Source organism: Sinocyclocheilus rhinocerous, unplaced genomic scaffold, assembly GCF_001515625.1.
Source record: "Sinocyclocheilus rhinocerous isolate Xijiao unplaced genomic scaffold, SAMN03320098_v1.1 scaffold153, whole genome shotgun sequence".
In the NCBI taxonomy this organism is placed as follows: domain Eukaryota; kingdom Metazoa; phylum Chordata; class Actinopteri; order Cypriniformes; family Cyprinidae; genus Sinocyclocheilus; species Sinocyclocheilus rhinocerous.
The window spans coordinates 14,690-40,556 of NW_015660878.1; the positions used below are offsets into that span (position 1 = coordinate 14,690).

Here is a 25,867-nt window from a genome sequence, read left to right on the forward strand (position 1 = left end):
CATTTCAAATAAATGCTGTTCTTTTGAACATTCTATTCATCAAAAAAAAAAAAAAACGTATTCAAAAAAACAATTCAAGCATATTCATATTTTTTATATTAAAAATAATATTAAAACTGTTTTCAACATAATAACAAATGTTTCTTGAGCACCAAAATTATTAGCATATTAAAATGATTTTTGAAGAATCATGTGCCAATAAAAACTAATGGCTGCTAAAAATTCATCTTTGGAATAAATTACATCACATGAATAAAATATATTTTAAAATATCTTAATTTATGCGCATAAAAAATATGTGCATAAGAGACTTAGAAAAAAAAAATTTTCCTAAACTTTTGAATGGTCGTATAATTTCAGAAAGACTTCAATTTATCAATGCATTCCAATATGTTTTTCTTCTCTGCTTTGCCGCATTTTCTCAGGAATGTGTGTCTGTTACGTTTTGATGGTGTAAATAAATAAATGAAATAAAATAAAAGTGTGGAAAGAAGTGTTATTTTAGCAAATCATGTCAATAAATAAAACATTTATAAAACTAAATTTATAAAATAAACGAAGCGTGAAAAAAGTCTGTTATTTGTCAATCCAGTGTTTATACAGAAAAAAATTTAAAAAGTGTGCAAATCTCAGGAAATCATAGTGCTGTCAATAAATCAAAAATAAATAAAACTAAATTAATAAAAATATATAAATAAATGAAGTTTGAAAAATTCTGTTTTTTTAGAAAATGAGTAAATTGGAGGACTGAGTAAATAACTATTTAAATTTTTGTGTGAATTACCTCTTTAAGAAGAGTTTGACTCTGAAGGTTGTTGTTTTTAAAAAGCATAAAGTGTCACAATCTGACTGTTTCATACAAAGCCATTAGCCATGAGGATTACTTGCTTGCATCATTTTTATAATCAGCGTATTGATGAGAAAAGAGAGTTCTATGAAACATTGATGAAATACCTTTAGTGCTTCTTTGTTTATGACTTCCATTTATCAATGCATTCCAACATGCTTTTCTTCTCCGCTTTGCCGCATTTTCTCAGGATTGTATGTCTTTGCAAACTCATACACCTTCATGAAAGTAGCAGCGCTCTGCAACTGATCTAATATGCATAAACAACCAATCACTGCGGCATGCACCACTGCAAACATCTCTAGGACTTGAAAGCCAAAGACATCCAGTTCTGGCTCAGACCTCGCTACGCGTCCCATTCTGACGCCCTTTATAACAGATTGCCTTAATTCCGCAGAGGTGGGTGAGTTGGCCGTCGAACACGCTGGATTCTCATTCAGATGTATGCAGTGTGAATTTCAATGAGCTTGCATTATGCAGCTCTGGCCATAGGTGAGAGTGAATGAATGAGCACGCAGTCATCCATACAGTTCACCAGCAATGGAGAGTGATGGGGTTGGAGTTATGGTAGTAAATTACACACATTTTTGCAGCCAAATACACCAGCTCAGCTTTTATACGTGCCAATAATAACACATCAGGGGTTCAGATCTGATAGATTGACTTTCCGCAGTCAGAATAATGCAGAAGGACACGGAAATAATGATATGTGGTGACAAATGTGTCAATGAGCTAATGAAAGCTCGGTTCCCTGTTGTGCTGGTGATGAATGTGCTGTCAGTATATACACTTCATATGCTGTCGAGTCATTTGGGTGTGCGTTACCTGTGTCCATGTGATGCTGCCAGGCTGTACGAGTTCATTTCACCCAGCGGACCAGAGGAAATGCCATTACGGTAAGTGGTGCCAATCAAAGGGTCTGCTCCTCTTTCCAAAAGCAGACTGACCAGCTCAAAGTTGCCTGTTAAAATGCAACACAATATATATCAAGTTAAGATGGTTTCATTCAAAGCAATGTAGTTAGACACATTGCTGTTTACAACTAGTGGCATATGTAAGTAAATAAAAAAAGAAAGAAAAGGAAATGTAAAAGCAATGTAAAAAACATAAAAAATTATGTGTGAAAAAATTTGTTAGTCAATCACAATCATATAATCAATAATCAATTAATAAATAAAGTGGGAAAGAATGATAACTTATATAGTCAATTACATTTTGATAGTGTAAAAATGTTAAATAAATAAATAAATAAAACAAAAATGTGGAGAAAAGTGATTTTAGCAAATCATGAACAATAAATAAAAAAATTCAGTTATTCTGTTATTTCGTGTTTATAGTAAAAAATGTAAAAAGTGTGAAAATCTCAGCGAATCATAGTCCTGTCAATAAATTTAAAATAAACAAAAAATAAATAAAGTGTGAAAAATTCTGTTATTTTAGTCAAACGTGTTGATAGTGAAACATTTTTTTTTTTAAGTGTGAACAATTGTGAACAAAAGTGTTATTTTTGCAAACCAGTCATATCAATAAATCAAAAATAAATAAAACAAAATTAAATAAAACAAAATTAACAAAAATAACTATATAAATTAGGTGTGGAAAAAATCTGTTATTTTAGTCAATCATAATCATGTCAAGAAATTGATAAAAATAAATAAAAAATTAATGAAGTGTGAAAATTCTGTTATAGTCAATCATGTGATCATAGTGTAAAAAAATAGTGTTGTGAAACACTTACTTTTTATTCAATCATAACCATGTGTTCAACTAATAAAAATAATTAAATAAATTGTGAAAGTGTGAAAAATTGGCCTTAAACAGGTCATAAAAATGAATGTACACATTTTAAGAGCATATAAAACCAGAGAATCAAACCCATGATGTTGATGTTGCTTGTTTTACCAGGAAAAAGTATTCAGAACGTCTAGCAACTCGTCCCCACATTGATTTGCTAATGTAAATTAGCAGGCTGTCCTGTGCACATTCACATCGAGTAATGAGGAGAAAGTGTTTCTACATTAGAAGGAAAACTGAATGCTAACAGTGGGGGTAATTGACCCAGCAAACAGCAAATGGGGCGTAATCAATGAGGCCTGATGAGTTTTGGATCCGATGAGGCTCAAACAATCCCATCCGTAGCCATTTCTGTTGGGTCACAGGGGAACACAGTCATACGGTTAAACCTGTTTCTAGACATTTTGGCTCAATCGGTTTAGCTTCATTCTCCTCCTCTGCAGGAGATGATAAAATTTTTGTGCACCCCATCTGTTTTTATCACCATAAAGGTGTTCATTACCAGTTGACTGAAACCTGAATTACCCAAGTCTTCAAGAGTTTGTTGGCTAAGTGGGGCAGACAGGTAATTTTCGGCATTATGCTGGAATAAACTCGGCAAATGCAAATGAATATCACTCAGGTCAATTAATATTCATAGGACTGCCACAGCCGGGATTATGAAATCTTATTTGGCACTGGTTTCCATACATCGTTCCACCATGTGGACTTGTCACATTCACACTGTGGATGTAAAAAAAAAAAAAAAGCTGCTGTCGCTGAGGCTCATTAGCAAGTTTGCAAAGGGCTCTTGAGAGCGATGCAGCCCCATCAGTCTTTGAATAATACTATTACGGTTCTGGAACCAGACTGGGGCACAAAAGTATAATGTCTTCAGTTTGTCAGCCCACAGTCTGCAAGGACCATTTTACCGAAATTAGTGGCACAAAGGGAACAGAATGTAACCATTTAAAAACGGGGCCTGGATGTATCGTACAAAATCATCTAAAGCAAGTTCATCTAATGCACAAAAAACATATTCACTCATTATGTCGTCAAAGATTTCACTCACATGAAGTCTTCATAATGTAAATGTAAATGTCACTAGGGCTGTACTCTCAAAAGTGCCTTATCTAACCCCTAAATAGTGCACATTTTGACCTTGGAAAATGTTTTGAAAAGGGTTGTTTTGGACTGCGTTGACTTTCTTTGTATAGGCTAAAACAGTTGCATTTACTATTTAAGGTACTAATATGCACCCTTTTGTGGTGGATAAGGTACAAAGATGTACCTGAGAGGGTACTGCACCAGGTAAAGGTACAGTTTTTGCATTTCTTTACGCTGCAAGTCATAAAGATAATTTACAGTGGTTCTATAAAGTATTTGGACACTTAAGCCACAACATAATGTCACTGCATTAGATATCAAACCATAAATATCAAACCAAGTGACATTTATTTTGAAGCTAGCAAATTCAGCAAAGTCAAAGTCAAATATATATATATATATATATATTGCACAAAAAAAAAAGTCCTGCCATAGTTATGTCCATAAATCAATAAAAATAAATAAAATAAAAATAAATAAATAAATGAATAAAGTGTGAACTTTTTGTTATTTAGGTCATGTAAATCAATAAAAATAAACAAAAAATAAATTAAATGTGAACATTTTATTGTAGTCTACCTTAATCATGTCAATAAATAAAATAAAAAATAATGAATGAAGTGTAAAAAAATTCAGTTACAGTCAATCAATTTTACACTAACATCAGTTAGTTTAAAAATTAAGATAAAGAATTTAGACTGTGTGAACTTGATGGGAACTGACTTTAAACAGAACATCCAATAAAATAACTTTGACTTAAAAACTGTCTTATTATTTAGCTCTATGTTTGCAGATACCACTTGATTTGACATTTTGATATTTAATCAATTAAATTTGCACATTTTCTGTGTGGTTTCAGTGTCCGGACACATTTTGGGGTCACTGTACTGTGTCAATGAGATGTTTTATGGTACCTGCTGCAGACGCCAACTGTAGAGGCGTCTCAGTGTAGTTCTCTGCGCCATCTTGAATCGCTCCCTCCACGTTTGCTGGGGCATCCAGCAGAAGCTGCTCAATAATGTGAGAAGTACAATAATTAGAAAACACATTTCAGAGGATTTAACTTTAATATCACCAAGACATCGGTAAATATAAATGCTGTAATTGCATTAAACTAGCCTACTCTTTTCATCATCTAGGCAACCTCCAACTAGCAAACATTTTTATGGTAATCTGGTCATAATTTCTTTCACTCTTGATGCTTTAAGTGCACGGTTTTGGTCTGTTTGTCTGGTTCAAAAAAGAAAATGTGAAATTATTCCTACAGAAAGAAGGATTTTGTTTTTTATCTCCTACTGTGGTGGATGTGTGCTTCTGGGAAATTAAGCATCCCAAGAAATATCACCTTGCCTTTCCATTTTCTTGGAGAAGCTAAATAAGTGGGCCTTAGTAGGTCATCGGATTTATAGTCAAAGTAAGACTTTATTCCACTTTTGGGGTAAGAATAGAGTGCACAGTCTATAAACTGGCCTCATTCTTCCTAGTCCTGATACCAATCTATGCCCTTCCAAGTTCATTTGAACCAGGGCAGCACCATCCAGCCCAAAACTAACATCAAACTGTTTCTTTTTTGCCATTATTATTATGATGGTGGCATCATAATAATAACTGAGGAAAGTGCAAAGGTGGAAGGCATCAAATCATTGACAGCGCCACTACCTGCACGACAGGGACGTGTCCGTGTAACACGGCGAATGTGAGTGGAGTCCCCTGCCTGGTGTCAGGATAAACTGAGGGGTGCTTGTGTAGTGAGCTGGGCACCTGGGAATCATATAGGTGAAGTTCAGGGAGAGAAAAATTCAGCCATCATATACCAGCACACTGAGCTCCAATTGCGGAATTGCAGGAGTACGAGCAAGAAAAAAAGGGGAAGGAATGAGTGAATGAGTGAGCGGAAAGTTGGAAAGTTCTTCCGCCGTCTGGCTATTTTGTTAATTCAAGCGAAGAGAAGAAGAAAGAGCCAGTGCTCGTTTTGTTCTCCAAACCCCTTCTTTCCATCCAGCCCACGTTAATCTAGAGTTTACTGCCGTTCGCTCTCCTTTGGACAACTCCCACACGCCCTCCTCGCTTTACTCAAAATCCTGACCACGGTTTAGGATCTAGTTCACGGTTTTCATAGCGATAACGTGAAGACTGCAGGAAGAATAATTGGCAGCGAGTTCAAACGCTAGAGGTGTAAGTGAGAAGTGACTCATGTGCAAAGCACCAAAAAAAGAAGGCTTGTCTGGCTTTAACGCTTACAGCTGTACTGCATGCAAAACTCAGCTCTCCTGTAATCAGTGGTAAATTATGCAGGCATCTGTTCATGTCTAGGCAAACATGACCTTTTGGAACCCATTGATTCAGGTTAAACAATTGTTTGCACAAGGAAGCGTTAGGCAAATAACTGCACATCTGCCCACTTGCTGATACTCTTCTTGAGCTTAAAGCAATTTGTAAAACAAGGTAATGTCACTGCATATGCATTTGGTGCTTTGCCTAAGTCAACGACTCCATATAAAAATGTCCTCTAAGGGTCAAACGAGAAAGACGACAAAAGGTTAAAGAGCACAAGATCCCATCATGACATATACAGGAGTGAATTTCACAAAAACGGTCAAGAACATAAGGTTACACACATTTTTATATACATTTTATACAATTTATATCAATTGTTTTTATTAAATTTTGCATGAGTGAATTTTTCACTGAAATTGTCATTAGTGTAATGTGAAATATTAATATGGAATAATTAACCCTAGTAAAAAGGTTATATATTTAAAATACATTTATTTCATACTAAGTATAGTTCAAATCTATTGACATATTTACTGACATATCGCTCGAGACTTGCTTATATAAAAATTGTAATTCAACTTTATTTGGAGTACTACTTGTGCACAATGCACATTTCTTAATATTAAGCCTAAAATGTGTTTTCATATAACTGTTGATGAGGACTGTATGATCTTTGAATAATATTGGTCTTTAAATGCAAGATATTTAAAGTGCACCTAAAGTTTACTTGCAATAGTTCCTTTAGCACAATCAAATATACTTCAGTATATCTTTAGTTGGACTTCAGCATTACTTCTGCACAAAGTGCATTAAGTACAATATTAATTGTTCCAGTTTAGCAGACTTTAAGTATACCATTTTAGTATACTAAAAGTACAACTGCAGGGTATTTTTATTAAGTACATAAATATGTAAATGTATTTGTAGTATACTTAGCACAAAATAAATGTATTTCAAATACAAATTTTATTTTTCACTAGGGAAAGTACACAGTATATATTCATTGTGGTGGTATGTTTTATGCTGCCTTTAATATATGCTGATTTTAATCATTTTCTTAATTACTGTAATACAGTTAAAAATAAACTTAATTACAGTAATTAGAATCATCATTGAGAATACTGAGAATTCTCATCCAGGCATGTTATGGCAATCAGAAAACATCCATAATTGTCATGAAAATAATGTCACAATGCAAAAATAAAATAAAAAATGTAATGATACAAAAAAGGCTTCATTATCTTTACGCAATATATAATTTTGTATGGTAAAATAAGACTTGGACACATTCTTGATCGGTTTTGGGAGATTCATCCCTAAGGCAAATACATGAAACATGTTACTTTAAATATATATTCATGATTTTCACACTAGCATGACTGAATAAATGTTGTTTTAGTCAGCTGAATCAGTTTTAATCACCTTTTATTATCATGTTTCATGTTTTCAACCACAGTGCTTCACAATCAGTGTATCTACTTTAGGCAATCAGTCCATTTTCCCACATTTTATATAAATAGTATTAAAAATATGGCATTTGTACAAATTGGAAATCAATAGCATATGGCATTTGCTTGTAATCTCATTAAATATTCATGAGATCCATGAGAACCTAAGTAGACACACCTGCATACACATACGACCACTATTTAATTCTACACAAGCTCATGCAAACAGCATCGGGAAGATGACAGAAAGATTAGTTAGTTATTTTTATAGAGACAGGTTAGTTAGATTAATAGAGACAGAGCAACAGCACGCTACAAGACAGAAACGTCCACCATTAAATACTGACCTCACTGTTGATGTCTGCTCCAGCGTCCAGCAGCATTTGCACCATGGCCTCGTCCCCACGGACGCACGAGTACATAAGAGGGGTCATGCCCTAAAAAGCAACCAAAAACACTTATCACCTACAGTACATATGCCACAGTATGAGCCCTGTTACTGCAGCACAAGTTAAGGGCTATTGAGCAAAAAATCTGAAAATAACAGTCTCTTAAAACCCTAACGTGTCCATTTTGATGAACTGAGTGGAACACTAATCTTTATGGATGATGCTCAATTAATGCACTTTAAACACAAAACAATTCATTCTATAGGCCATCAAATCTACTTTAGTGAAACACAAACATAAGCATTAGTGCATGAAAGCACAAAGTCAGCAATTAGCCTAGAGCGTTTAACATCTTTGGACAACATAAACCATTAATACACAAATATTTATATACTGTTTAATAAAGTAATAAGGCTCATGATCCTCTACGTTACGATGATTTTACCACAGGGAAAGGGGTTTATGCACTCTGCTTCATGTTGTGCCTAAAAACTCACTATAAACACTTTATTCTATGACTAACTCAAGAGCGTGCAGTTCTGCAAACAGATTTCACCATGAAGAAGGAGATTCATTTGTCAGTTGAGACATATTTTCCTTCAAGGCTCTTCTTGAAATAACGAGCACCATATTTGCCAGTGTGATTTCGGAGCAACTCTTTCAGAGTAAGATGGAGTTACTCTCAATGATTCCCAGCTGGACTCCAACAATTGTCTTTGTCATCACATTCCCTGCGTTTGTCTGGTTTTGCCTGTGTGTCGCTTCAATTTTACATGTTAGTTTAATCCACTTTGTCAGCGTCGGCATGTCGCCGTCATTCTTTGCATAAACTGGCTGCTGTATTCAAGACAGACTGTGACAATAACACGAACCCAGCGCCGGATACGAATGACACTATTTGATTCATAATACCGAGTGTCACGACTGCTATCACGTTAGATGCTTCCTACACAGATCGGCTCAGATTTAAAGCGTTTTTCCTTATTTAAAGGTCATGCAACTCTTTATTTATTTTCTTAGCCTCTAAATGTCTATGTGGGTCATCTTTCTTCACACACATAATATTATAAGAAACCCACTAGGGCATTTTTCTTCTTCAAATGACATGCTGCAGAAATGTCATTGACGCTCAAGTATTTAATGGTTTGAGGCAGATACCATACAGATGAAGGAGCAAACAATGGAATGCAGATGTGAGAAAAGTAACAGTTTACATTGGCATTTACATCAGGGAGTAATTACAGTGCAAGTTTCTTTTCTTTCTTCTACTAATGGATGTGTAATTATTTCATGACAATTATTTTGTGGAGCTGCTCATAATTACACTCTGTTATTATGTTGTTGGTGTTGTAATTAATTCTATTCAATTTAAAATGACTAACATGGCTACCAGATCATAAAGTGTTAGTAGCTGTGTCTCATTTAGAAGGCTGAGCCCTCCGGAGGTCGCATTCGAAGGCTGCATACGTCATCGAGACTGTCTCATTTCAGAAAAGCAAGTAGGACACTCTAAACAAAAGGTGCTGTAGAAACAGAATTGAAAAGAAACTGTAGGATCTTTCATCAAAATGCCAGTATCTTTCATCAAAATGCCAGTTTGAAGGACAACCATTTTTAGCAGTCAGAGATATAGTATTCCTAATCTAAAAAAATAAATCTACTCAGTAAGATAAAAATCTAGTCAGGCCTGAATGTCACACAAATGTGGGATTATTTGTGGGTGCGTGCATGTGTGTGTAAATATATCAGTGCCCACCTGTTCACTCATACTGTTAATGCCATCTGGCCCGAGCAGGTTGACTGCTTGCTTGACCAGGTCAGTTCGTCCGCAGTTGAGCATCCGGAACCCCAGGTCCTGCAGGAATTTCGCTTCTGTGGATGCAGCATCCAGTTTCCGTGTGGCACAGAAGCAGTCGTCTGCCCTGTTAAATAAAAGGACAGCCCAGACCCCAGTTACACACCTCCAAACAAGAAATACTACTTTTTATTTTTTATGTGTTTTTCATTTAGTTGGTAATTTAATTATTTTATGTTTTTATATTTTATTTGATAACAATATTTACAAAAGATCTGTCATATTCTGCCACACTAATTAGATACAGTGTAGTGCTGGTAATTAGGTATGTTTTTATATATATTTTATTAAATATTATTTTCTTATATATATTTATTTATTTATTTATATGAAGACTTCATGAAGACTTCAGATGCACCTACATATAATTTATAATGTCATTTATATAAATATGTAATTGACAGTACATTACATTCATAGCCAGCTTTCACTTCGGAAGATTTGTATCCATGGAAAAAGAAACCCTGACATGAAATGTTGTTTGTTTGCCAAGACATCCTGCATCTGTGAAGGTAACAGCATGAAAATAACTCCAGAAAATAACTATGACCATGTAAAAAGCCATTAACATAGCACTTCAGAGCCTGTCACTAGGAAACTAAAGCCACACAGTAAGTTAAAGACACTTAATTCATTAAGGATGCAGTATGAGTACATGTTGTGTGTGTGTGTACTGTCATTCGGCGATATATGGAAGTGACGTTGCATCTTAAACATACTTCAGCTGCCGCGGCTCACAGTCCACCCCATGTAACAGCAGTCGGGCTGCCTGTCGTACATCGTCGCTGTCCACAGAGAAGCTTCGGCGGTGCTCTGTGTGCGCCACGGCCACCCGGATCCACTCCATCAGCGGAGGCAACACCAGAAACGGCCTGCAGAGACAGGAGAGAGAAATATTTACTCCATAATTTACATTAAGTTATTGTTTTCATAATTTATTTTTGCCCACAAACTTCATTTCTAGCATTTAAGCACTAAGCCTTCAAATCGCTAAAGCGCTAAGCTGCATCTAATTAGAGCGGCAGAATATAAAAGACCTGTTGCCATCCTGCCAAGTTTTCAGTCAGAAAAATAAAGTTGGGAAACTCAAACTGCTCATTACCAAGAAAACGCTCTCATTACAGATAAACAGATGAAGCTGAATGCAAAAATATCATTATACAGCTGCAAAAGTGCTTCTATTACACTTTTTCAATGCGCCAACCACCGGTTTTACATATACACGTTTCAAAACTATTCTTTACAGGGCAAAGGTCGAGGAATATGAGGAAGCTGACTCAACTGCAGTGAGTCACGATGACTATGACCATGAAAGTCTTTGTATGTTGAATATTTTGCTCCAAGCTTTTCCGATCAGCATATCCAGCATTATTGCACTGCAGTTTAACTGAGTTTAGAGTCTTGCAGGGTTGTTGTGGATCAACATGCTAATAATGCCAACAGCTAAATAATATGACAATATGAGAAACATACACAGTTGTGTGAAATGGCCTCAGTTTATGGCATTCAAGTTTGAAAAAACAACAACGACTTCACAGCTTTTGTCCGCCTACACTTGTTTTTGTGTCAAACTTGTTGCACACACCCCTCTGTGTGAAAAACATGCAGTGTGTGGGACAAAGCACGTAATCGTAATTTCCAAATTAGAGAAAAAACATTTTCGAGTTGTCAGTGCATACACTTTGACATAAATAAAAAGGAGCAGGCATTTGACCCTAGAAATATGCATTTCCAAAGCCTGTTCAAGTGTATAAAGCCGTCAAGCTTCATCTTGAACCCTCTATCTTCATCTAATTGTGCTTCCTGTGACTTGCGTCTAACCGCTAGCTTTGCACAATCCACACTCTCCGCAAACCGCAAACCGTTCTCTGTTTCTCTTCTGCCTGAATAATGTGCTTCTCCGCTCCCCTCCCTTCGAAGAAATGTTTGGAGGAAAAGGACGTGGTTCTCATTCCAGTCTGGAGTTTGAAAGTGAAGCCACATCTGGCTGGAAAATGGAGACGTTTTTTGTTGCACTGTAGATTTCGACAACTTTGTATTGACCAGAGGAAGGGAGTTGCCCTATCAAGGGTCTCCTGAAAAATGTTAAAGTCTTCATAAACATTTTGCTAAGATAAATTCCATTGATCTATGGAAATAATTTGCCTGTCATGGTACTCTGAACTAAGGAGAAATACAATAAAAAAAGATCACGTCAAACATCTCAGCAGACATCCCACATTACAAGAACAAACCAGACCAGAAAGTAAAAGACCCCATGAATGACTATATTTGTGAATATACCTTTATAGTTATTATATTATACAATCACAATATTTATAGTAGTTTTATATGATATTTATATGATATAACATTTATTATACCTAATATATTTTATTATATATTATTAGAATATTAACATTTTATATGTATAAAATTTAACATATATTATATTAAGATATTATTTGTCAAGAAGTTATTAAAAGATCATACATGCATACATACATACACCAAAATCATAATAGTCATAATAGTTTTACATATTTTTATTATTATATAACATTTATTAAATTTCATATAATATTACATATTATTATAACTAATTATTATACTTAATTATACTTACATTTCAAATTTATTCGTTTAAAAAAATATTAGTTTCAAATTTATGCATTAGTTTCTAATAAGATAGTTTTGTAAAAAAGCTATTTACATTTATTAAATATTAAATAAAGTTATTAATCAATATTAATTTAGTTATTTAGTATCATATATATATATAATACATATATATATAACTGATACTAAAGAACTAAAATAATAAACAAAATAATAATATTTAAAAAGTTAAAAGGTAGATATTGATCATCTCAAAATTAATAAATATTGCTACCACCCAAATCCCCATTTTGAGAACGGTTCCTCCTTTAAAATAAGGAAGTCTTTAAGATCTAGGAAAATTGTTTCTAGGAAATAAGTTTCCTAGATCTTTCAGTGCATTTCATGTTAGAAACTGTGCGGTACAGTGTGTGGACCAAAACAAGCTAAACATTACGTGTGGATATGAGTGTTCACGTGCCCCTGGTGTATTTTCCCTCTACAGCAGGAAAGTTAAAAGGTTGATGAAATGTCACTGAGCACATCAACAATAGTCCACTCGACTGAAGTCTGAAATCTAAAGCCACAACCCTGAACCTCTCCAGACGCTCCTTCACTCTGATCTCTTGTTTTCTTTCTCCATCTCTATTCATTTCCCCTCCACTCATTTTTATTCCTGTCCTCACCTAACATCTATTTTATTTAATTTTTTCTGTCATTCTCTCATCTTTCACTCTCTCTTTCTTCCTCTACTCTCTCATTCTTCTGTGAGAGGCCAAGAAAGAAATGAATAAAATGGAGCAGACTGTCTGTCCCTGGGGATGAAGGCAGCTTGCTCATGCACCTATTCTGTCGAGCACTGCATGGGCATCCCACAGGGTCCTTGGATGGGGGCTTTTTATCACACCCGAGTGATGTGGGACAGTCTGGGACGAGTTGTCCTGATGGATATATCAATGTGGAGCGAATGCTGAACATAACTCTATAGCAATCCATTAATGCTTTGTTATACTACAGGGCCGTTGAATGCTTGAATCTGATTGGCTGACGAACACCACTTTGTGTGCATTATTTTTCTAATAATTCAACGGCCCGTTGTCAATTATTCCTTACTTCCAACAGGAGTCAAGAGTTCTACTGTATCTTCATTGTGCTGCAACACAACACAAGGGAATTCAAGATGACGTCTAAATCACGTTCTCCTTGGCATCCCTGTGCCCTTATAGTGTGAATGCAGTCTGAAGCAACCCCCACAGTGATTGAAAAACCCTTGGGCATAAATTGACATACAGAACAAGGACGCATTGCACAAAGCAACAGTGCACTAGATGTCATCTGAAGAAAATGTCGCCACCATCATGTATCGGGTCACTGGATGCTGTATAACACTGCCAAGGTGTTTTATGTGGTTGTTTCTTGTTGCAATGGGGTTTTTGAGTGACTGCAAAAGCCTCTATGATATTCTGGTCGACAGACAAGGGACGGGTCCCTACTTGAGGAAAAACCATGGGATTTTTCAGCTGTTTTATCATGTGCCAGGTGAAAAGACTTGATTTTTTTCCCCTTTGCACTGTATTGTTCAGGACTCACTTAAACAAATATCTCTTATGGCTAATAATAATCAGTGAAAAATATACTGTTTTCACAAGTAACTAGAGAAGAGGGGTGTCTAATTGATCAAGTAATACAAAAATATTTAAAAAGTAAAAAAAAAAAATATATAAATATTTTTTATTGTGTGTGTGTGTGTGTGTATATATATATTTTTTTTTGAAAATGGAAAATGTGCATTACCATTTTACAAAGCTGTAGCCTGAATGGTCAAGCAGGGCATGGTTATGATCAAAATAACAGCCAATTAACCAACTTGGATATTGCTAGTAATAATACTAGTGATGATTGCATTAGCAAACACCACAAATTAAATATTAGATTCATGTATCTACATGAACCCTCTATAACTTCCTGTGCTGCCTTAATTAACTGCATTACCGTGATGTATCAACTTTCATGCTTCTTATACATTCATGCTTCTTACCTCTCAGTGTGCAGGGTGATCTTTGAGGGTTCAACATTAGGGTTTTCCCACTCCATCTGAGGACAGTGCATGAAGTAGCAGAGCGTGTAGAGGGCCTCCGGTTCCCAGTGCACAGTGCCGGTGTGGTTCTGGTGTACAGGCGTTCCATTGCTGGGGTTCTTGATGTGCAGAGGCTGAAGGTGATGCATGGCACGGGACACCAGGTCACCTACAGGGGGCAGTAAAGACATGTGGTTGAATGTATGAGAATGTACTTTCACAAAGACCCCCCTCGAGACTGTGGCTTTGCATCAAATAAAGCTTTTAGACAGTCTTTGACATAAAACTAGAGGCCTCATACATCACAGCATGCACAAACAGACACAGACAGTGGCACATTTGACAGCTAGACATTCATTACAGCAGGAAATGACAGCTACAGGATAACAGCCTTTTCCCTTTCTCACCGAAATCTGGTACAGGGGATACAGAAGATATCGCTCATCTTATGGAAAGGAAACTTGCCAAAATGTCACAATATTTCTATTAAATCTAAAATTTCAACAAGAATAGAAGAATCTGAAAATATGCAGCTCTTCTCTGAATTCAGCACATCTAAACTCTGTAACAGACACTCAAGAAGTTTTAAGTGACTAAAAGTGCTTGAAAAGGCACTAATCCAGCGGAAGAGACTTGGGTTCTCACACACGTTTTCCAAAAGAAATCACTATTTATCCATTTTTTCCCATAAATTTTGGCTACATATAAATAATAAATAAATAATAATAATACACCTGGTAGACAGAAACATGGAATGTGTTATGATGTATACATAGACACACACACACACACACATTAAAAACATTTACACACACACACACACACACACACACACACACACATACACAGAACATTATAAACAAATATAAGTAATAAATATAACTACAATAAACATGATTTAAAAATATATATAAATACGAAAAGTTACAAAAGTTATTACAAAATTATGCACCTATTGTGCATATGGCAGAAGTCTGTGTTTCTACATGTGAATACTTGTACAAAATTATTAGTCGGCGAGACCTATTTTATATTCACACACATACACAAATTATTAACTTTACTGATAAAATTATTAGCTTGGATGAATCACTGAGCCTTCTTTGCAAAACAAAGGAAAATTGAATTGGTTCTTCGGAAATCTCAGCAGTTAGAAACAGAACAACATACACACACACACACACAAACTGCAATTACTGAGAATGTGCGCAGAAGGAAGTCTGTACACTCTGTTTTAAACCTTAACTTGTTAACTTGTGTCTGTGTGTGTGCTGCTTTCTTAATTTTATTGGATGAAGCACTAAGGCAGCAGCTGGTGAATATCACTCGCCATCAGGCAAACACAAACATTCCATTTCGCCACTCTCTTAAACACGTACACACACACACACCCCTCCTTACACACAGCTACACTGACGGTGCTACTATAATGGCCTTGTGAATTATCCAAAGGAAAGCCTTATCAAGAGCAAATCTACTCTCTTTCCAAGTACACTCCTCATTCAAATTTTATAGAGGAGAGCTGGTTTAAAGAAGGCAATCAGGCACAGGTTTCTAATAGTCCCTAAGAGCTTGTTTTGTTGTTTAAGAATTTAAATGTTTGAAAGCAGAGTTTGGATGATCAGCAGGCATGTTCGACTGCTCATGAACAGAAACACACATTTCTTCACCTGTCCAGATGGTCTGAAACACATCTTTCAAGCTCTGCCAAGCACCATTCATCTGAAGCTAGCATTCGCTTGATTGTACCGGTGTGTGTGTGTGTGTGTGTGTGTGTGTGTGAGGCGGGAGAGAAGTGGCAGCAACTATGCAGCCGAGCTGCTGTTGTTATTCAGCACCGATCCGTGCAAAAAGGGAACAACTCTCTCAGCAAGAATGCAAAAGGATTTGATTCCAGTGTGACCACTGTCCACCCTGGGAGTTACTGTTAACATTGTACATTTTGCCTGAACCATTTTCTATTTTGGCTTTTGCTGATTTTAGGGGAAATGTCACTGACTTGGAGCTGCACAAGGAAGCCGAAATAAGAGACGAAAACAGCCAAGACAGAATTCAAATCTTTAAAAAATACTACATCATTGTGTTGACCTACTAAAAATTATGTTACATCAACACGTTTTATAGCAAATAACATGTTAGATGTTCAACACGGGGTCTGGTGTGGTGCTGCAGGGGGTCTGCTGTTTGAAAGCAAGTAAACCTTTGTTAAAAAATTAGATAATAAAAATGATTGGACCCCATCAGCCCTTGCTCCTCAAATACTGATGGTTTGGCTCAGCTGAAATGTGACCTGTGAATCACCTCTGGAGCTCACGGGTGTGTGAGGAGCACAGCTGCAGGCCAGAGGAGTGGAAAGACCTCTGCGTAGCACTCATACTCACCACTGCTGAGCTTTACAGCCACTGACCTTTCTGAAGCACACAACATACGGCATCAGCAGAAAATATGACTGCTCTGTCAAAATACTAAGAATCAGTTGACCAATGGCTCTGGAACTGGTGTCACTTCCATCACAATTAAATCTAATCATCAGAGCTGCACTGACCAACGTAACAGAGACGAAAAGGATAAAGACATCACTCGGATTCAGTTCTTCTCTCTAGTATACCATCTATATGTTTTAGAATTAGTGTACTTATGGTTAGTAAATACTAAAATAAAATCGAAACGAAAACAGTTATCTGAAATAAAAATAAAAAAAACAATTTAACTGGAAAAACTGAAAAGTACACTTTTGACTCCAAAATGAATTAAAATCAAATTGGCCACAAATGAATTTTAGATTTAGGGTTAGGGTTATTAAAAAATAATAATATTTTTTAAATTGTATAACCTGTATTCATTAAACATGCAAATGTGAAAATTGTCTCTCATACATTAGAATCAGTGTAATTATGGTTGACAAAAAGTTCAAATTGAAACTAAAGGGAAACCACTATTGTTATTTGAAATAAAAATAAACTTAATTGAAAAAATGGAAAAGAAAACTAAAATATATTTGAGTCCAAAAGGAATTAAAATAAAATAAAGATGGCCACAAATCAATTTTAGTTTTATTTATTTATTTATTTATTTATTATCTGCCTCCATTAAATATACAAATGTTACAAATCGACTCTCTCATATATGGTCTATATACATTAGAATGAGTGTAATTAACTAAAAAAGATTTGAGTCCAAAATAAATTAAAATAAAATAAAGATGGCCAATTTTAGTTAAAAAAAGTTTTTGTTTGTTTAATTCTATAATCTGCCTCCATTAAACATACAAATGTTACAAATCTTCTCTCTCATATACGGTCTCTATACATTAGAATTAGTTTAATTATGGTTAAAAAAAATAAAATGAAAACTAAATGAAAATGTTTTTTTTACATTTATTAATTAATACATTTTAAATTATTACATTTTTAAAATTATTTTAAATACAATATCATTGAACACTACAAAGGCAGCAAAAGAATAAACTAAAATAAAAACGAAAACACTAAAAAACACTAAAACTAAACTAAAACTAAATGAAAAAGACAAACTGAAAAACTTTGGCAAGCTAGCAATGTCTTGGCAACCGCCCACAACATTGTAGTTTTGCACATTCAAGTACCACTCAAAATGTCTTTATAAAACCTAAAAATCTAGTTGACACGATAATAATCAACACACAACAGGCTGCAAAACACCTGCTGATAAATGGCAAAGATGGCCCACATATCCAGGTTAGTTAGACACCTCATCCTCCTGGAAGGTACATTCTCTTTACCACAATACAACAGAGGCTCCCGTTTTTTCAACCCAAGCCTTTCGGGTGTGATTCAGCTTTGAAATTGCTCCAATTATAGATCCACAAATTCCCCTTTACTCCCATCTTCACTTGCTACAGAGAAACAGGCAGCCTAAATGATAGATCCTCTACATGGCCTTCTCTAGTCTAATTGCTCTTTGGCGGCTGGTGTAGTTTGGAGGGTGTCAGAAGAGGGGAGAGAGCGGAGGCATTCTCACATCTTTATACTTTGCAGTAATTATTCTCCGGTCGTTCCCAAAAGGCCTCTCAGGCACACCTGCATTAATCATGAAGAATGACTTGGAGGAACTCCCTCTCTCTCCCTCCTTCAGCAGATGCTGGAGTAGGAGGTGCAATTATGAGGAACGGATCACACCCCCGTTGAATATGATGCCGAAGAGATGCCCCGCGAGCCCATCCACTCTGCCAAGTGCGATATTGAGGCATAATACTCAACTTTTTTATTTCTTGCTGTATAGTTTTGCATAATATTGAAATAGGGAATCTTTGAAGGTAAGCGAAGATGTTCTACTACCTCTTCTCTAATGCAGGTTTCTTGGAGGAGAAGAAAATGAAGAATTATCTTTAGTAATTTATACGGAATCAAAATTAAACACATTTATAATGCGATATGTGCAACTTTCAGTTTTTGTCTGAAGTCACCAGCCACCGTGTTTCACGGTCTAATCAATTTCTGACAGACATTATGAAGTCCTGGCCTATATTTTTGAACATCCTTTTTTAATATGGAAGTGTGCCACATTCTGGATGTGAAATAGGTTGCGAATGTCATTTCATGTTAACTTACACATTATCTTTCACTATGGACAAGAAACCATCAGTGACAGTGACCTTCAATTATTTGAATCTTAAGTAGGACGCAATCTAATAATGATGAACCACAACCTGAAGCTTCAAAGAGATGCCAAAGGACAAAGTCAAAGTTGAAAGACTGAATGCGTCCCCTTCTTTTCTTTCCTGCCCTTTCAGTGTCAAAGAAACACGGCCCCTTTGAAGTTTATTTCAGAAGTGTGTACTGATGGCATTTACAGAGCCAGGCAATCTCCTCAACCATACTGAGACACTTTACAGACAACTCGCCAAGGCCTTATGGACAAATACAGACAGGAGTGATTTTTTATTTTTGTGCCTAGAGTGTTTAAATAATCAAAAGAAGTATGTTTTTATTGATTTTACACGTCCTACACACAAATTATTTACTGACAATTGAGCTAGTGCATAATGAATCATTCATTTTGACCCGGTTCACAACTCGAACTGAACGATTTGTTCATGAATCTGAGTTCAACTCACAGCCTCAGTGATTGTGTCAGTTAACAGCTCAATGGAGAGGTAAGATTATTGCTAAAAATAGTGCATGAGTCATATAGAGTACTTTTATTGTGATCTTTTGTGTTTTTGGAGCTTTGCAGCAGCCGTAGTCCCAATGAACAGTCAATGTAATAGTGTTGTTATCGATAACTAAAACTATTCAAAATGGTTTTCGGTAATGAAAATATAGCTAAAACAAAATGAAATATAAATATTAGACAAAAAATGTTACTGAAAAAACAACAACAACTATTATAACTATTGATAACTAAAATAACAACTAAATTATTAAAAATAAGTAATCCTAAAATAACACTGCAGTGTATGGAGAGTGATTTCTCTCTCACTCGCAAAATAAAGAAAGGCATACAGATTTGAAATGACATAAGGGTAAGGAAATTAATACAGAATTTATATTTTGGGTGAACTATAAGCGGAGAAATTACACGGGGAGCAAAAGCAATAAATGTTGCAGATTTTTAATCAAATTTCTCTCCGTTTTTAGTCTAATTTGTTTTTGTTTATTGGTAAAAATGCTGTCTCGCACCATCAGTGATTCTGATTTTGACTCGAGGTCAAAGCCAACAATGGTTTACCCATCAGCGAGGCAATCCGTAAGAGATCAAGGCTGGTGAATCACTGGTTATGCCTGACTAGTCAGCGAATGTGTCACTGAAATAGGTGCCTTCATTTAAAAGTCACACACATACACAAACAAAATTATGCAGTGTGTTTGCGTATGCATATGCTCTCTGGAGGCTGTCATACTGAATCCTCCAGAGAATGATGATTGCCTCATCCACCTTATGCGGCTGTGTGGACCGGAATTATAAAGGCAAACTATCACTGCGGGCCATGATTCATCTAGCTGAGGACTTGACGCCATTAACAATGGCGACTCACAATATCCATCACCCAGAGGCCAGAAGCACAGAGTGTCTCATCTATGGGTACATTTACAACATGACATCCATTACAAATAACCACCTCTGGGAAGCTGTAACTACATCCTCTTAGTGCAGTTACTATATACTAATGACACTCAGAAAACAGTTCACGTCTTGTAATTTAATTTGACAAACTGTTTGTGTCATTCTTCTTGTATGTGCACAGGGACAATGTAACTGTGAGTGCAATATTGCTTTTGTACAACAATTCAATAAACAAAAGTTAATATTAAGTAAATGATAGTTTAAACACAATATCGGCAGTTACTTTGTGCAGTTTTGCTCCACCAACGGAAATATTTCAGAACATAGTTAGAGGCCCATTGGGTATTGTTAAAGAATTGTTTTGTGTCTGAATAAAATTTAAGCTTTTGACTGAATTAAGTAAATGGTTCAATTACTAATTCATATAGATGGTAATTTGTTTCCGTTCCTGAATTAATCAGCACTCTTGAATAAATCAGTTGAGTGAATAAATCACTGACTCACTAATAAATACAGTCACCACCTGTCGCCACCTACTGGCAAATCAATGTAACTTTCAGAAAGAGTCACTAAAAAATCCCCACCACTAATACACAGACTGACAGATTGCCTGGAAGGCACAAACACAGACAAACAGAGTGATACAAACAGTAAAAAAATCCCAGTTGCACTGTATATTAAATTCGAGGATGGGAATGAACTGTTGTATAATCCTTAATTAATCACATATATTACCACAGGCATGCAAAACACAGTAACCATAGAGTATAACACTGAACTTGGGATTCAAGTCAATTTATTTATCCTGAAGCAACCCTAAACCCTGATTCCAGCAGCCAGGGGTGTTGCTTTCTAAGCTTTTCTCATGTTTTATGCATATACATGGCCGTAGCCAGTGTTTGAAAATGAGTGAGGTCCGGGGTGGGGTTAAGAATTGTTCTATTACAATAACCCCTACAAATACAACTCATTATATACACTATAAACACTTAAACACTTTAAAGGAGACAGACTCTAAACGGCAACTTTCCAATCGATTAACTTTCTAAAGTGTCAAATTAAGTGAAAAAGACAAGTCCAAAAACGCTTATAATATTTAGATCTGGCAACACGGAGGCTGCGCCCGCACCCTCGCTCACAACTCTCTCAAGAAGTCTGAGAGTCCTTAAGAGTCCTTAAGAGTCTCGCAGCGATCCTTTTCATACTACGAGCGCTAAACATTCTTGCAAACTGTCTAAACTTGCAGACACTCCTATGAGGAGTTTTAAACAGCAAACTAGTCATTCATAGAACAAATTTTATTTCTGAACATGAAAAATTTACCGAGGTCCGAACCTTGGTGACCTCATAGCTGGCTACGGGCCTGTGCATATATGATGGCACCTCTCCTACAGAGAAACCTTTGGAGTGGCTCCCGAGGAGCCAGAGTAGGATTAGTGAGTGGCAGGCTGGCTTACCTTTATGCCCCATTGCATCAAAATTTGTTAGTATTTTAGGTTAGGGGTGGATCATTTTATCAGTTGTTTATTAATCATGCACCAATACATATTACTGCTATAGTTTTCATTAACAATCATTGATGATAACTTTGTCTAGTGCTTTTTATTAATGTTTTTAGCATGACTTTGTGAAAATGTAACTACTATAGGCTACTGAATGAAATAGCATATACTTCTTCATTGTTAGTGTTTGAGAAGGCTATTCCATTTAATTCTGTAAGCTACTTGTTCTACAGATCTGTGTACTGGTGTTAAATGCTGTTTTTGGCAGCGTTGATAATGTTTCTGACAGATAATATCATGATATTTTTTTTGGCGTTCGCCTTACCAAATGTGGTATCCTGTCAGCAATAACCCTTGGGCTTTTTTGATTACTGTGAGTTTAAGTGTAGGCCATGCAATGTTGCCAGATATTGCTATAAAACAAATAAAAATAAACTGAAATTATTTCAAATCTTTGGAAATAAGATAATATAAATATACAGTGGGTACGGAAAGTATTCAGACCCCCTTAAATTTTTCACTCTTTGTTATATTGCAGCCATTTGCTAAAATCATTTAAGTTAATTTTTTTTCCTCATTAATGTACACAGAGCACCCCATGTTGACAGAAAAACACAGAATTGTTGACATCTTTGCAGATTTATTAAAAAAGAAAAACTGAAAAATGCTCAGTATTTAGTAGAAGCACCCATTTGATCTAATACAGCCATGAGTCTTTTTGGGAAAGATGCAACAAGTTTTTCACACATGGATTTGGGGATCCTCTGCCATTCCTCCTTGCAAATCCTCTCCAGTTCTGTCAGGTTGGACGGTAAACGTTGGTGGACAGCCATTTTTAGGTCTCTCCAGAGATGCTCAATTGGGTTTAAGTCAGGGATCTGGCTGGGCCATTGCCCCCAAATCTCATGTTATGATGAAATATGTTGAGATGTCAGATATAAGACAACTCATCTCATAAAACTGATCTCTGGGGGTGACATGGGGAATATAATGCAAGACATATGCATTCAGCAGCGCTCTTGAGTGCTGGGAAATGAGACTCAAGAAGTAAGATGACCTGGGTCTGAGGATGCTTATTAGCAAAGTTTATACAACAAACCTCTGAGGCGCTCAGGAGAGTCCTTCATTTAAACACTGTTCTTAAATGCTAAAATGATGTGATCGCTCTTTTACATAATGGAAGTGTGCAAAATGCATGAGGATTTGTTTAAACATTAAAAAAACACAAAATATCTTATATATAATGTCTTTTGTGTTCCACAGAAAAAATTAAGTCATATGGATTTGGAAAAACATGATGGTGAGTCAATCATTTTTGGGTGAACTATATGCCTTAACAGTTAACCCAAAAAAGAAAATTTGCTGGAAATTTACTCTGTAGTGAATGGAGTCCAACAGCTGATAAAAACATCACAATAATCTGTAAGTAATCCAACACAAGCATCAGTTAATGTCTTGTGAAGTAAAAAGCTGTGTTTTTCAACAAATCCATCAAGGCATTTTTTACTTAAAAACGTCGCTTCTGGCCAAAGTATGAGTTTATAATCCATAAAAATGCTTCCACCAGCAAAAAAGCGTATCCCCCATTGTCTTCTCACATCAAAATCCACCAACATATTTTTTTTTATAACGGACTGTTTTCACTTGTAAACATTGCTTAATCTGTGAATATTTCTCTCCTGATTCAGAAAAGACAACTTTTTTTTAACGTTTTTATAGCAATAGAGGACTCTTTTTTGCCAGTTAAAATGTCTTGATGAATTTATTACAAACATGCAGCTTTTCATTTCATAAGATGTTAACTGATGAACTGAAGTCATGTCAATTATGACTTGTGTTGATTATTGTGGTGTTTTCATCAGCTGTTTGGACTCTTATTCTGACGACACCCATTCACTGCAGAGGATCCACTGGTGAGCAAGTGACATAATGCTAAATTTCTCTAAATCTGTTCCGATAAAGAAACAAACCCATCTATATCTCGGATGGCCTGAAGGTGAGTGCATTTTCATTTTTGGATGAACTATCCTTTTAAGTCTAATATGTAAATGTTGAACCACATACACTGCAATTGTTTTCCTAAAAAAAAGTATTGCTACCGTGTTGACAAAAACTTCCCCTTAGATCTTAGGCAAGTCCTAGCTGGATGCCGAAGGAAATTTCTGCATAAGAGATTGTCTCCACAAACGTGACAAATGGAGGTGTCTCAGTATTAACCACCAATGTGAAAGCAGCAGGAAATAGTGCCGGAGCCTTTATAATTACTCCCTCTCAGTATAATTACCGGGTTTTCCTTTGACCGTGAAATAAAGGCACCTTGCTATGCAATCTGCTGCACAGCTCGTGGGATATTTTTCCATTGAGGCAGCACAAGACTTTTGCCTCATTAAATTTTGAAGGCTCTCACCTCATTTTCTGGAAGGGAGCACAGCTCAAGTGCACATTTATATGATCAATATTCAAACATATGGTAAATGCATATTTCATACTGTACTGTATGTTGTCATAAAAATTCATGCATAAAACATCAAGCATGTAATTTCCCTGCTGACACATGCTGATCCAACGACAACCTTGCCTGTCCAAGCTGCTGTAACTAAACTGTTTAAATATAATCTTGTGACTGCATAATAGATACTTTTGGACCAATGCAAAAAAATGATTAACACAATGTCTTGGCTGATTAGGATAAAAACAAGGAAAAGATTTGAACATAACTTTATTGAGTCATATCTGATTCGGACATGTTTTAGCATTAGAATTGTAAATTATGTGTGTATTTCAAAAGTGTTAAGCAACCCAACATATTCATTTCACTATTACAAGCAATTACACTAAATTAAACTAAAGCAGCTGTTCTATGTGCTAATGCTGATGTATGCTATGCTAATTACGCTACAATCAAACACAATTATGTGCCATATTGGCGGAGTTTGCAATTATCTTGTGCAATATGAGTGTTGTCAAACTTTAACTGTCAGGAGGCTTACATTAAATCTGACAGCGATGGAATAATGCACTTGAATCATCTGCATGTCATGTACAATGCTCTGTATAAGGTGCAGGCTAGTAAGGTGAACTAATTAGAATCAATTCTTCCAGCTATTGTTAAATTACAATGCCCTTTTAATAGCGATTATTAAAAGGGGACTGCTGCACATTGGGTTTTTTTTTCACAGTTTGCTCTTTGGTGTTTAGGGCTGAATACTTCAGCTTGTAAAAAGGATGAGACATATTTATTCCTGTCTTATGATCTGTTTTCTACACCAAAGCATCAAGTAGGCATCTTCTCTTTGTGCTGTTTGATCATTTAGATTACTAACAAAAATGCTTGAACAAGGATTAAGTAAAGTTCAGAGCATGTGCCCTTTAGACAGAAAGCTTTCAGACAGATAATCAACTTGGCAGGAGCTGTGTACGTCTAAATGTACATGTAAGCTTGTGTATGCGAGTGTGTGTTTGTCAAATAGCCGTGTTTTTGTAACACAGTCTGCTGTCAAGGAGTCAGAGGGGAAATTGTGTATCTCAGCAGGTAGAAATAAGTGGTGAAGAAATGATAGACACGTCAGGTTGAAAGGACATGGTGCCCTAAAAAACAGAGAGAAAGTAATTGAGAAAAATGTCTGAGCATCCACATTTGCAAATTCATACACTTAGTTTTTCGAAACTTTGCTTAACTACAGTTATTAAACAGTCCAAAGAGCAAGTGGTGTGTCTTTTGTAAAAACTGGAGCTGTTAATTTTTTTCCTTCATTTCTCACAAAAGAGGTGAACAGCCTAAATCACATTGAAGTTAAAGGGGTCATATGATGCTGCTAAAAAGAACAGTATTTTGTGTATTTGGTGTAATGAAATGTGTTTATGCGGTTTAAGGTTCAAAAAACACATTATTTTCCACATACTGTACATACTGTACATTATTCATACCTTTCTGAAACGTCGATTTTTACAAAGCTCATCGGTCTAAAAA

The 25,867-nt window shown here is 35.8% G+C and overlaps 1 protein-coding gene across 1 annotated transcript in view; it reads right to left on the reverse strand.

Moving 5' to 3' along the window:
* The window catches only part of LOC107725623 (ankyrin repeat and BTB/POZ domain-containing protein BTBD11-A-like), a 134,370-nt gene that overhangs the window by 10,926 nt on the left and 97,577 nt on the right, over positions 1–25,867 (reverse strand). The window contains exons 3-9 of the mRNA XM_016534953.1: positions 14,312–14,519; positions 10,416–10,568; positions 9,598–9,763; positions 7,800–7,889; positions 5,387–5,488; positions 4,642–4,735; positions 1,673–1,808 (exon numbers count right to left, since the gene is read on the reverse strand). Of these exons, the coding sequence (XP_016390439.1) occupies positions 1,673–1,808; positions 4,642–4,735; positions 5,387–5,488; positions 7,800–7,889; positions 9,598–9,763; positions 10,416–10,568; positions 14,312–14,519 (949 nt within the window). The remainder of the gene's footprint in view (positions 1–1,672; positions 1,809–4,641; positions 4,736–5,386; positions 5,489–7,799; positions 7,890–9,597; positions 9,764–10,415; positions 10,569–14,311; positions 14,520–25,867) is intronic.